At 37.5% G+C, this 13384-nt stretch overlaps 1 protein-coding gene across 1 annotated transcript; it reads left to right on the top strand.

Annotated features, from left to right (window-relative positions):
• The first annotated feature begins 2497 nt into the window (after positions 1–2497).
• On the top strand, positions 2498–6487 carry LOC114519422 (putative ankyrin repeat protein RF_0381). The gene is made up of 3 exons (XM_028539548.1): positions 2498–3244; positions 3536–4534; positions 5045–6487. Exons 1-3 carry the CDS (start codon positions 2540–2542, stop codon positions 5852–5854), a joined length of 2514 nt encoding a protein of 837 aa, XP_028395349.1. The 5' UTR covers positions 2498–2539; the 3' UTR covers positions 5855–6487.
• The last annotated feature ends 6897 nt before the right edge of the window (positions 6488–13384 follow it).

The raw sequence follows: 13384 nt of genomic DNA, 5'->3' as shown, positions 1-13384 counted from the left end.
TCTTACTCTAAGCCAACTAACGCACATTTATCGGCATGTTCACTCCAAACCAATAATAATGTCTAAAATGTAAAAATATCAATGAACAATATTACGGAAGTAATATTGTCGTCTTCTGATGCTAGAGTCAGCCTCGTTGACGTACCCAGGCGCTTTAAACTATAAATATAGGCACAATACAGGCTTTTACATAGATCAGTGACTAAGCTGAGACTGATCTATGTACAAGCCTGTAGTGCGGGGTGCCTTAGTGCCTATATTTAAAGTTTATTAAAGTGCCTAGGTACGAGGCTGCGCTAGAGTAGAGCCGCCGCTAGAAGGCTTGTATGGGTGTTTATATTTAAACAAGACGCCTGTTCTGGCGTTAACTCCGGCGTGCCGCGCATGTGCCAGTCTTTAATATAAAAATATAAAGCTTCTGAACATAAACAATACAGTTCATACTCATTTAAATGGCTTGCGAACCTAAATGTTGTTCGATCGCGAAATTCAGAAGCACATCGTGCTTTAAAAAGTATAGAAGTTCAATTGTTCAAAATCGTACTGGGTGTCCCAGAAAAAAGTACTCCAGTTTGATTCATAATAGCTTCTAAACTAGCTAAGCTATTAAACTGAAATAACTTTCACTAGATAGAGGGAAGACTAACTTCGATTTTGATATATTACAATTGTATTTTACTTTAAAATTTACGGAGATATCAATGTTCAAAATTGGTAGCATATTTCTGGATGTGTCTAAATTATGCAAAAAACGCCGTATCAAATGTTAATCAATATAATTTAGACACATCCAGAAATATGCTACCAATTTTGAACATTGATATCTCCGTAAATTTTAAAGTAAAATACAATTGTAATATATCAAAATCGAAGTTAGTCTTCCCTCTATCTAGTGAAAGTGATGTCAGTTTAATAGCTTAGCTGGTTTAGAAGCTATTAATAATCAAACTGGAGTACTTTTTTCTGGGACACCCGGTAGATAAATCTAAACTTAATCGAACAGCATCAAAAGAACGGTTTATTGGAATTGCCGTATCATGCGAGCGAAATCGAATCGCGCATCGGAAAATTAGCCAAAGCTGTGCACCACAACTCTTGGGAGACAAAACTGTGACGTAGATAAATACGGTCACATACTAAATTTCGCCCGAAAACACACTTGCGACGACGAAAAACAAAACAACAAAAAAACAAAACCTAAGCGAATTTTCAACTCCGTCGCTCACGCCGAGTAATTACGAGTTAACATACCGTAAAAATAATCGAATTGCAAGAAGAATATATGATTATAACAGTGATTCTGGAATCCAAATTTTCCGAGGAATCCAGAATCCAAACTCCTGGTTATTCTAGAATCCATTGTTTAAGAAGTTTTAAAGTGAAATATGAAATGCCTAATATGAAATGCGGTTATTTGCCTTCAGCTTGGAAAATTATAAATTGGAATCCGTAATCCACCAATAATGTGGAATCCGGAATCCAACCGAATCTAAAGAGTTGAATCCGGAATCCAAGCAGTGGAATCCGGGATCCATAAATCTCTTGGATTACGTTAAGCCGAGCCTTTCAAAACCAAAATTCCATAAAAGAACTCCGAGTGAATAAAAAGAACTAGATATTTACACTTCAAGATGACTAATCAAGGAAACTGTTTAAAACTTAAAAGGAATTTCCAGTCGTAAAATAAATAAATGCTTTGTTTACATTTTGAACTGTTATATTTTTGAAATACGATAAAATGTATGCATATCATATGTCTTCTATTATTATTAGTTCACTATGTTAGACAAAATTTGATTGGAAATTCCGAAAAACCAACGAGCCAATCAAACAATCATTTTGGCCACAATTCCATGTAGAAAACAAATTTACTACTGATCATTATAAGTTGACAAATGTATAACATATTACGCAGCAAAAAGCCTATGGCTATGTTGCTAATCTTTATTTCGTTGTGCATATATAGGACCGGCATTGAAAAGAAGAAGAAGAGGTAAGTGGAAGTATGAATGTCTCTAAAGATGGAAAAAAGACATTTTGGAAAGAAATAAAAAAGCAAGTTAAACGTGGTGAAAACAAAGAGGATCGTTGGCGGAGGACAATTCTTTGGCATGCTTTTCAATTTAGTCCAGTGGATTCAAAAATTGTCAAATATTTAGTTGACCATGGAGCAGACATTTATTCCAAGAACGAGGATGGTGAAACAGTTTTGTCGATAGCGACGAGAAATGGTTTATTCGATCTTGTTAAGTATTTTTTTCAACATGACACTGAGCGTTATTTCCAAGACGATTGCAACGTTCTTCAGAGTGCAATACAGTCTCGATCATTAGAAATTGTGAAATATTTTGTTGAAAATACTGATTCTAATATAAATTGCAAAGATAAGTCGGGCAAAACTGCCCTGCATCATGCTGTTGATGCTGGTGTAACAGACATTATCGAATATTTAGTTGAGCAATGTCACACTGATGTAAATGGCAAGGATAGACACGGGTGGACAGTGCTGCACTATGCTGTTATTAAGGGTACGCTAGAAATGGTAAAATATCTTGTTGAAATGGGTGCAAATACGAATGGCAAGGATACTGACGGGTGGACAGTGCTGCATGATGCTGTTACTGAAGGTACGTTAGAAATGGTAAAATATCTTGTTAAAATGGGCGCTGATGTAAAGAGTGAGAGTGCAGACGGGTGGACGGTGCTGCACTATGCTGTTTCTTATAGTTCATTACGAAAAGTTGAATATCTTGTTGAAAAGGGCGCGGATGTAAACGGAAAAAAGAGCGATGGTTGGACAGTGCTGGTTCATGCTGTTACAAAAGGTACGCTAGAAATGGTAAAATATCTCGTTGAACATGGCGCTGATGTAAATGACAAGGATAATGACGGCTGGACCGTGCTGCATCATGCTGTTACTAAGGGTACTCTAAATATAATAAAATATCTTGTTGAAAAAGGCGCTGATGTGAATGGAAAGGATACTAACGGGACGACAGTGCTGCACAGTGCTGTTCCCGAAGGCACGCTAGAAAATGTAAAATATCTTGTTGAAAACGGCGCTGATGTAAATGGAAAGAGAGAAAACGGGCGGACAGTGTTGTACTATGCTGTTACTAGTGGTAAGTTAGAAATGGTAAAATATCTTGTTGAACATGGCGCTGATGTAAATGGAAAGGATAATGACGAGCAGACAGTTCTGCACTATGCTGTTACTAAAGGTACGTTAGAAATGGTAAAATATCTTGTTGAACATGGCGCTGATGTAAATGGCAAAGATAAACACCGGTGGACAGTGCTGCACTATGCTGTTACTAAAGGGACGTTAGAAATGGTGAAATATCTTGTTGAAAAAAGGGCTAATGTAGATAGCAAGGAAATTTTTGGGACGACAGTGCTGCAAAGTGCTGTTACTAAAGGTACGCTGGAAGTTGTCAAATATATTGTTGAAAACGGCGCTGATGTAAATGAAAAGGATAATGACGGGTGGACAGTGCTGCACTATGCTGTTACTAAAGGTACGTTAAAAATGGTAAAATATCTTGTTGAAAACGGCGCTGATGTAAATGGAAAGGATAATGACGAGCAAACAGTGCTGCACTATGCTGTTACTAAAGGTACGTTAGAAATGGTGAAATATCTTATTGAATATGGCGCTGATGTAAATGGCCAAAAGAATGTAGAAACGACAGTGCTGTTCTATGCTGTAACAAATGGTAGGCTAGAAATTGTAAAATATCTTGTTCAACACAGCAAAATGAATGGCAAAATGAATAACTGGCAGACAGTGCTGCACTATGCTGTTACTAGTGGTAAGTTAGAACTTGTAAAATATCTTGTTGAAAACGGCGCTGATGTAAATGGAAAAAATAATACAGGGATGACAGTGCTGCACGCTGCCGTTACAAATGGTACGCTAGAAATTGTGAAATATCTTGTTGAACATGGCGCTGATGTGAATGGCAAAAAGAATAATAAAGGGACGACAGTGTTGCACACTGCTGTTTCTAATGGTAGGCTAGAAATTGTAAAATGTCTTGTTGAGAATGGCGCTAATATTAATAGCAAGAGGAATGATGGGTGGACAGTGCTGCACGCTGCAGTTACTGAAGGAACTCTAGAAATAGTAAAATACCTTGTCAAAAGTGGAGCTGATGTAAATGGAAAAAATAAAAAGGGGGTGACATCCCTGGAAACTGCTGTCGATGCTGGTGCATTAGAAATGGTAAAGTATTTAGTTGAACAGGGCGGTGACATAACCCTTAAAAATAAAATGGGCGTTCATACTCTTGGCTTTGACGTCCTAAAGATGGCTGTTGCAAAAAAATCAATTGCTTTGATTAATCTTCTGTTGGAAAAGAACATCGCTGTGTGGAGAGCTGAAACATTTCTTGTTGAAGGAAGGCAAATGAGTCTTCTTGAATGGAGTATTAACCTTGGTCATGATGAAATTACAACTATCCTCAAAAGGTCTGTAAATCATCGTGAGAAGATTCAGATGTTGAAAACAATGAATTTGAACGAGTTAGACAAGGTAAATATTTAAAAAGCAGCTAAGGTTTATAGGAGTGTAATTTACGACGCGGTATAGCTCATTTAAGCTCCAGCTCCACGACGCGCATTTGGATTCCGTTAGACTGTCGGTAGCTTAATTTTACTCATTACCAGAGGGCGACTACACAATTGTGTCTCGTCGGTCTGGTTAGCGTGATCCCCCCCCCCCTAAACCAAGAAACTTAAATCACATCCATCCACACGGGTTGTAGCGACAAAATATATTTTTAAACCAGATGTGCATATCACTCTTTGTGAAGTTAGACATGTTTTTCCATAAATATTTTGTGGATCAATAAAAGTCTTATTTTGCAAAGTCGTGAAACAAGCAGCGGTGCAGAAGCATATAAACCAAAACAGCGGAGTAAAATTTAACCCAGGATTAGGGCTAATCTAGCTTTGAACAAGTGGCCCCCTTGCTTTTATTTAATATGATGACGAAAGGTATTCGATTCTAACCATAGATAATTTATGGTTTTTCTCTCCATAGACTGAAACACCGATGCAGGCTTTTATCGCAAAGAATCAATTCAAAATTGGCGATGGTGGTTTTTCTTGTGTCTATGTTGGTCTCATGAAGGATGGAAGTGAAGTTGCTGTTAAGAGAATTTTGGTACAAAGTGAGGATGAAACAGTTGAAAACGAAAAGGAAATCATGAGTCTCATTGAAACAAAAAACTCTCCATTCATAGTGAGCTATCGACATTTTCACCGTGACGATACCTTCATGTATCTTATTGTTGATCTTTGCGAAGAAACCTTGAGGGAACTTGTTCAAGCATGCAGTATTGAACATCTACAAGAGCATGGTCCACGAATGATTAGGGAAATTCTATCAGGACTTAAATTTCTTCATGGTAAAGGAATATTGCACAGAGATCTAAAACCATCAAACGTTCTGGTTGATATCGAAGGTCGCATGAAATTAGCAGACTTTGGGATAAGCCGCGTTCTAAATGACGATGACACGACAGTTGAAACATTCGCTAAAGGTACTCCTGGATGGATGCCGCCGGAAGTAATTGAAGCAATAGACAAGGACGAAGTAGCTCGTTTCAAAAAGAAATCAGATGTCCAAGTCGCGGGTATGATTGCTTTCTTCATCTTAACTAAAGGTGAACATCCTTTCGGATCAAAGTTAAAACGAATGCAATATATTTTGGAGGGAAACTCTGTCAATTTGAAGAAACTTGGAGATAGTCAAGCTCAAAAGTTTGTGTCGTGGCTGATTAATTACAAGATTGATGATAGACCTTATGCCCACGAAGCACTAGAGGATTCTTTCCTCAATGGAGAATAATACAATAAAAATACAGAATTTGGACAACCTTGTGCAATAGAAAATTGGTGGTCCGATAAACCACCACATCCGGTGTGTACAAACCCTTTTGAACAGACGGTTAATGGGTCAAGACAAATTTTATACGATTTAAGTTTGTCATAAGACACAAAACATTCGTTGCCAACTTCTTCCAGGCAGTTGTTCATGAATAAAGTCTTTGTAGCTGTTTTTAATCGGTTTTGATGCAGCGTAACTTAGGTTGACGAGGTTGACTGAGTGCCTGCGTGCCTGCGGCGCGGCACTGGTGTCCAAAGTCAAAACTGCTTCATAAAACATGCTGAGAACAGTGATTTTGTTGTGTTCTACATCTGAAGGTAGTGCCCGTTCATGGACACTATGCCCAATTTCATTTGGAAGCATCATGTTCAACTTAGGCGCCGGGCACCAGTGCCAGGGCACTCAGTCTGAACGCGATTGCTTATGATCCCCAAATGAGTTTGTACCTAAAAAACGTGACCTAATTTTTTATCATTTGTATATATAGCAGTATAGAAACTATAAACGTAAAATATCGTTTTAGAGTAGTTTAATCTCTTGACCGCACTGGAAACGACAGATCGTATCTTGGGTGGAATTGCACGTGTAAAAATTTGCAAGTATAAAATAAACATTGTAGTTCTTTGTCGAATATAAAGACACATGTAGAAAAAAAGATTTGAATTGCTGCACAATTTGTCATTCTTCTTTGCAATGGTTGAAAAAGAATCGCCCTGAAAGTTGTCAGACTACCCGCCATTAGGAAGAAAAGTCACCTGATTGGGAACATATCACATGGTATCACTCCAGTTTTATTAGATCGCCTTAAGGCCCAAACAGGACAGGACGCGATTTGGCAACGCAACATGTGGAAATTACTAAAATCATATGACGATCGAGCAGTCAGCAGTTGGTATATTTCTGCGAGTATTTAGATTTATATATGGTTGCACCACTTGCACGCTATTGCAGTATAGATTTTATTGCAAGAGAGCACGTTCATAAACTAAGCGTGTATGTTGATTTTCATGGTATACACAGGTACTGAAAATAAGCAAGAAGCAAGTGGAAGTATGAATGTCTCTGAAGAAGAAAAACAGAAATTTCGGGACGAAATAAGAAGGCAAGTTGAATGTGGTGAAAAAAAAGAAGATGGTTGGAAGAAGACAATTCTTTGGCGTGCTTTTAAGTCCAATAGATGAAGAAATTGTCAAATATTTAGTTGACCATGCATGGAGCAGATATTTATTCCAAGCACGAGGATGGTGAAACAGTTCCTTGTATTTCGACGAGAAATGTTTTTATATTTTGTTAAGTATTTTGTTCAATATGGCCATGACCATAATTTCCAAGACGATTGCAAAGCTCTGCAGAATTTCTACAAAGCTCTACAGTCTCGATGACAGTAGAGAGTTTGTACGTCAAACTACACCTGCACTTGTTCTATTTGTATATATAGCAGTATAGATACATATAGATACACTTTCCGTTCCTTGCAAGGAAACGTACTGGTTTTATGAATTTTTTATATTGTAATCTGTATTTAGATAATTGAAATCAAGCCATATAACAAAACCTTCATAACCATATTCGGTGAGTAGCTAAATCTCCGTGTGTGATCGAAAAGAGAATTTGAAGTGGCAAATTTTCGAGACAATTTTGGGAAAACCAACACTCTCGCTCGGGGGGAGCCGTTGACCTCAATATACTATCCTGGTGGAACCTTTAGGTTTTAGGTTTTTACATTTTTGTTTTTTTTAGTTACTGATCTATATACTAATGGCTGAACACGATCTTTGTATAAAAGGCCTGGGCATAAATTTGCTTGTCTATTTTTTCAACCAATAGGATCGTGTAAAACCATGCTGATTGTGATGATCAAAACATCGCTGTGTTTTGTCATGTTAAAAGCAGTTTTTAATTCGTTCGTAAGACGTCGGCAAAATTATCAGAGATTATTTCACTATATTTTTGTATTACTTTGGTGAATATAATTGGGGTGTTTGTGATTGTATAAGGGTAAAATTGACAAAAAAAATTCTCGCGTTCAAATTATCTCGCAAGTTTGGGTCGCTATATACATGGCCTGTGTGAAAACTGAGCTATGATAGCTACCTTAATAAAAGCCGTTCCATCGCAAAACATCAGCAAATACTTTAACTCCACATTTCCAAGTAATTCAGCGTTAAGACTCTCGTGTGCTCTCGCAGGTCCTAAAGAGAATATAAAACTATAATTTAAAATGTCTTGTAAACGAAACTTCTCCAGCGTTCGTGCAGGACCTTTAACCACTTGAATAAAAAAACAGTTTTAAGGGCACTTGAAAAGTACTTGAGAATAGAAAACGTGCTAATTAATGATGTATGAAAATAGCTTAAAGAAAAGAATATAATTCTATCATTTCCGGCGAGACAAAAAAGTCCTTGAAATTTTACAGTTCAAGGGCCGGTTGTTCGAAAGGCGTTTAGCTTAAACGGTGGATAAGTTCAAAATGAAAAACAAAATTATTTATTTATTGAACAACTGAGCTGAAATATTTCAATGTAAATAGCTAAACGCCTTTCGAACAACCGGCCCCAGTGCTTTAATTTGACTATTGAGAACTTGCATTAACTCTGTTGTCAGGAAAATATTATCCTTCAGTTTCAAACCGATTCAAAAACACAAAAGTTTCCTCAATACCTCAAGCCTGGCCTGAACAGAGAATACTGAAGGGCCGTGGTTGAACCTGGTCAATAGAAACATGGTTTAGATACTCGACATTTGTTTATAAGTTTGCAGAAACATTAACAAACGAGGCAAATGTGACAGGTTTAGTCTCAAAAGCCTGAGAACTAGTCTCGTTTGCTATTCAGGGGAAATTCCATTGCGAGCAGGTGGGCTTGAACATCACAGCATTCCAGATGACAATACCACTGACTATATAGTTGTCAGAATGTTGTTTTCGTGTCGAAGTTTATGTTTGCTGGAAACGAAGATTACAAAGACTTTCTTTTAAAAAATATTAGTTTCATTTTTTATGCTATATCGTCGCTCGTTAGGATGTTGTAGGATATAAACAATTGAAGGTAGGAAATTCATAAATAACCTTGTATATGGTGGCATATTTAATTGTGTGAGGCATTATGTATGTCGTATATTTTAATGAAGTGTCAGCGACTGAAGCAGCCTAAACATTATCTAAAAGTAACTTAGGAAAGTCATCCCTGAATCCCTGTAGCCTATTCGACACCAAAGTAGGAGTAGGTGCTTATTTATATGTTCTTCTTGCACCCAACATTTATAAGAAGTGAGTTCGTTCTAATCTAGACTTTTGCTTTAAAGCCAGGTTTTCACTTGTGACATAAGCATAGCCATAAGGAAGGACAAAAGGAAAAACAATGAAACACAATGAAACGTGTGTCACATACATCGACATTAAGCACAAGAATTTTGAGTATAAGCTAAGACAAGACAAAAGAAATTCCAAACATTATATTTCCTGCTTTGTCTTTTTTACATATATTTAAGTCGGAATGTTTCACCTCTTACGCTTATGTTATGCTATAGTGAAAACCAAGCTTTTAACCTGGCGCACACTCTCAAACCTAGCACGCACACATGCATGTCACTGGTAACAATTGTCACCTACACATATTCGTAGTCAATATCTGCGTAATTCACATGTCGACGTGATGTCGTAATTCGTTGTTATGCGAAATTCAACATATGAAAATCGAATTACAACAGATTAGGCCTACAACATTTAAATTACGACGAATAACAAGGAAACATGTCATATGAAATTCCCAAAATGTAAAAATATTAACAAAGTTAACGTGAAAAGAAATAGAAGGCTTATTTATGCGTGTTTATTTGTGTTCACATACCGTATAAACAATCGCTCTGAAAAAATCAGTCGGGCATAAGACGAATATATGACTGATATGCAGCCCCCAATAATTAAGCTTTTAGCGACGGCCAATAGATCTTATGCATAATCGGACGTAACAGCTAACAAGCTGTGACACCCGCAAGGAGTTCTGGTCTCAGTGGTCACGGCATGAAATTTTGAAGCTTCAATTTTCCGCCGTGACTGCTCAGACCAGGGTAATTGAAATAACTGATCGACTACATATTTATAATACGACCAAACGTTGACTTTATCCCCGAGCCGGTGCGGAGCGCCGTGCGAGGGTACTAATTCCGCCCGGAGATTAGGAATTACACCAGCGTATTGTGACAAAACATAGCGGAATCCAAAGTTGACAAGTTGTCCAAAAGAGGGCGCTTACATATAATATAAGCGCCCTGGTTCAAATTCTATGCCAAATTGCATGTGCGTATATAACCTCTAAACTGACTGACTGCAATAAAACTAAACCTTGGCAAAAAATATGCAAGTTGTGTGCACTGTTATACAACTGTATCATATTATTACAATTAATGCATTTTACACCTCTTGGCAATACAGCTTCACTTGACCTTGAAGTTACCTGAAATTAAATACTAGAGACCTTTACTGGCTTTAGCTTGATGTTTACCCGACACGTCGAACCGCTAACAAACTTCGTGTTTTAACTCCACTGTCCTAACGTGTGCAGCAATTCCGCTAAATTACAAACGTTCCACATAAAATTTGCGATGTTGAGCAGTAACGTAAGAAAGCAATAGGCTATTTCTGATGTATTTAGAAAAGCAGCAAATTCAGCTTTGCCGTATGTGTTTCACGTTCGCCTGTGGGTGCATGCAGACGTTCAAACATGAAATTTAAAAATAGCCTATTGCTTTCTTAAGCCGTGTTTACACTATAGAGCTGACATTTACCTGACATTTACCCGTACCTAAGAAGTACCTAACCAGGCTTTACAGGGTGTGTTTACACTAGTTACCTGGCTAACGGGACTTACATACACGCAACATACACGCAACAAGTGCTTTGGAAAGTATTACATGACGGACTTGCAAATTTTGCAGTTTTTTGATTGTTTTTTTCGTACAAAGCGTCGTAAAAGAATACAAGTATACAACGACGTAACGATTACTGGGATTACTGGCAAACAACGATTTCTTGCAAAATTAATTAAAAAAATATATGATATAACTCATCGCCAAGTTCCGAAATTCGCCATGTAATGATCAATCTCTGAATTTCCGCATAATTTTTGCAAATTCGCGACTAAAATTCCAATTCTCGAATTTACGTTTGTTGTCATGGAAATTAGCTTCGAGCACACTAGCTTGGGTCAGTGAAAATGTGTTTACACCGCCAGACTGACCTGAGACTTGGTCCTAGGTCAGTTTTAGGTCAGCCCTATAGTGCGTTTACACTACAGGACTAACTGCTTAAGGTAGGCTTTTAAAAGTCATAATCGGCTAGGAGAGGCTTTAACACTATCAAAATGGGTTTTTCAAGAGTAAATTTGTATTTTAATGTTCGCTGCTATATTTTAATGAAACTGTCGTCGCTTCAAAATCAAAGCTTTTACCGTCAACGGCATATATATCTTCAAAGAATATTTGAGGTTCTGTACTTGAAGATTGTGTACTGTTTCGATGTTTTTCTGAAGCCTCGAATGTTGAAATTTTAACAGTTACCTAAGTTGGTAGGGTCTATAAACGCCTGTAGAAAACGGGTGACATCACCTTCAATGTTATGACTATATTTTGTAACAAATGATAAAAATATTGGCTATCGACGCTTTGCCATTGAGTCATTCCATAATATAAACTTATAGTTATAGCTAATCCAAGCCCAGCAAGGAGATTATTTTCTTCGTTGAAAATAGCGAGGGGTGCTGCATGCATGATTTCTAGTAAAAAATAAATACGTTATCACCGTTTTGGTTCTGGATGAAAAAATCAGCCACGTGGCCTCGAGTCCATTTTTATGGGTTGCTGCGCGTGCACAGCTAACCACTAGTAGTGATGTGAGAACTGAGAACCGAAAAGTGTCTGTGGCGTTCATGTCCGCAGCCAATGTTTTATCGATTGAGACCAAGGTTTACAAGTCTGCAATATTATGTAGAGACTTGTGCGCGTTAGAAAACATATGGAATGTTGTGCATTTTAGAAAGCAAATGGAAAAAATTGATATTTTGTGATATGAATTTGATAATACTTTGTGAATGTATTTGTCGAACGATTTGTTGAACGACAGTTCAGTTCATACGCTACAAAGCTAACGCAAGTGTTCACACACAAATCTGCAATATTACATAGAGAATTGTAAAATATATGTAATGTATGCTACAAGGCCAAGGTTTACAAGTGTGCTCTATTATGTAGAGACTTGTGCGTGTTAGAAAGCAAATGGAAAGTAATCAGTGTGAATGTATTTGTCGAACGATTTGTTGAACAACAGTTCCTACGCTGCAAAGCCAGCGCCAACTGTTCACACACAAATCTGCAAAATACTAGTCACTAGTTATATTACAATATTTACATAGAGACTGCATTATTATATTCAGCACATTGGCACAGACATTGGCCACCGGATGTAACAAGAATATCCTGTTAATTGTGAAATACACGATTCTGATTGGTTAACACTAACAAAATTTAACTTTGCAGGGGGGTTGTCGCTTCTGTTTTAAAACACAATTGACAATATATGTAACAGAGAAAGGTGACTGACTTGCAGCAAACATGATATTTTGTCGGAGTTACATGGTGGTTTAAGGTGGTAAACCAGAAAATATTTGCATCAGGGACAAAATCAGGGACAATTTTTGAAATCTTAACATTTTGTGCTAGGCCTCTCAGTGTGGGCTGTTCCTGCATAACTAACAGCGCGCGCTTACAAGGCCTGGGACTAGGCTGAGTAAAATAATCTCCAAGCCGGCTCCGCGTGGGAACGAGATTAAGGAACTTAAGCATGTAGGACGGCAACACGACGACGACGTGGTTGGACTGAGTGATACTCCTTTAAATAAATGTTATGATAAAGCGTTGTCGTATATTATTAACTGTACCAGTTTAATGAGAAATAAGACGTTGAAAACATTGTCTTTTTTTTAGGGACAATTCTATAAAGCCTAATTCGAGATAGCGCTCACTGGGTCCTGAAATGCAAACCTTCTACATAGGACGTAATAAACGATGTTCTGCCGTTGTAAACAGAACGTAGATCACGTCTAAAACTTCCATAGGTATTTAATAATTCATTTCTTTTCAATGAAGCATTGTATTGATAGCTGCCGTCGTCGTGTTCCCGTCCTACATGGTTAAAGTGCCTATTGGCAACCCGAACACTGACATCATGCTTACAGGCAGCATTTCTACCCATAGGCAACCTATATTATATGGCTTTCCAAAATCCTCTAATCTGATTGGTTGACGAGCGATATTCCGTATGTGGACCAGTATCCCAGATATCTCATGCGATTTAATAAACAGATTATAGATTAATAGTTTAGCGATTAGTTAAACAGATTAATAGTTCAGCGATGTAATAAACAGATTATTGACCTCGCTTGTTCGGTCTGTACTGTCAAATATCTGACCGAGGTTTTTGCATACTAAAAAGCCTCA

Source organism: Dendronephthya gigantea, unplaced genomic scaffold (genome assembly GCF_004324835.1).
Source record: "Dendronephthya gigantea isolate DGI-Jeju-01 unplaced genomic scaffold, DenGig_1.0 000013F, whole genome shotgun sequence".
In the NCBI taxonomy this organism is placed as follows: domain Eukaryota; kingdom Metazoa; phylum Cnidaria; class Anthozoa; order Malacalcyonacea; family Nephtheidae; genus Dendronephthya; species Dendronephthya gigantea.
Note: the sequence above shows the minus strand (reverse complement) of the source record. Positions and strands in the feature narration are given on the sequence as shown.

Coding starts and splice junctions, on each gene's coding strand:
- LOC114519422 (XM_028539548.1), top strand. CDS start 2,540: ATGGTAAAATATCTTGTTGAAATGGGTGCAAATACGAATGGCAAGGAT. Junction 3,245..3,535: donor CGTTAGAAATGGTAAAATAT/CTTGTTGAACAT, acceptor TTAAAAATGGTA/AAATATCTTGTTGAAAACGG. Junction 4,535..5,044: donor ATTTGAACGAGTTAGACAAG/GTAAATATTTAA, acceptor TTCTCTCCATAG/ACTGAAACACCGATGCAGGC.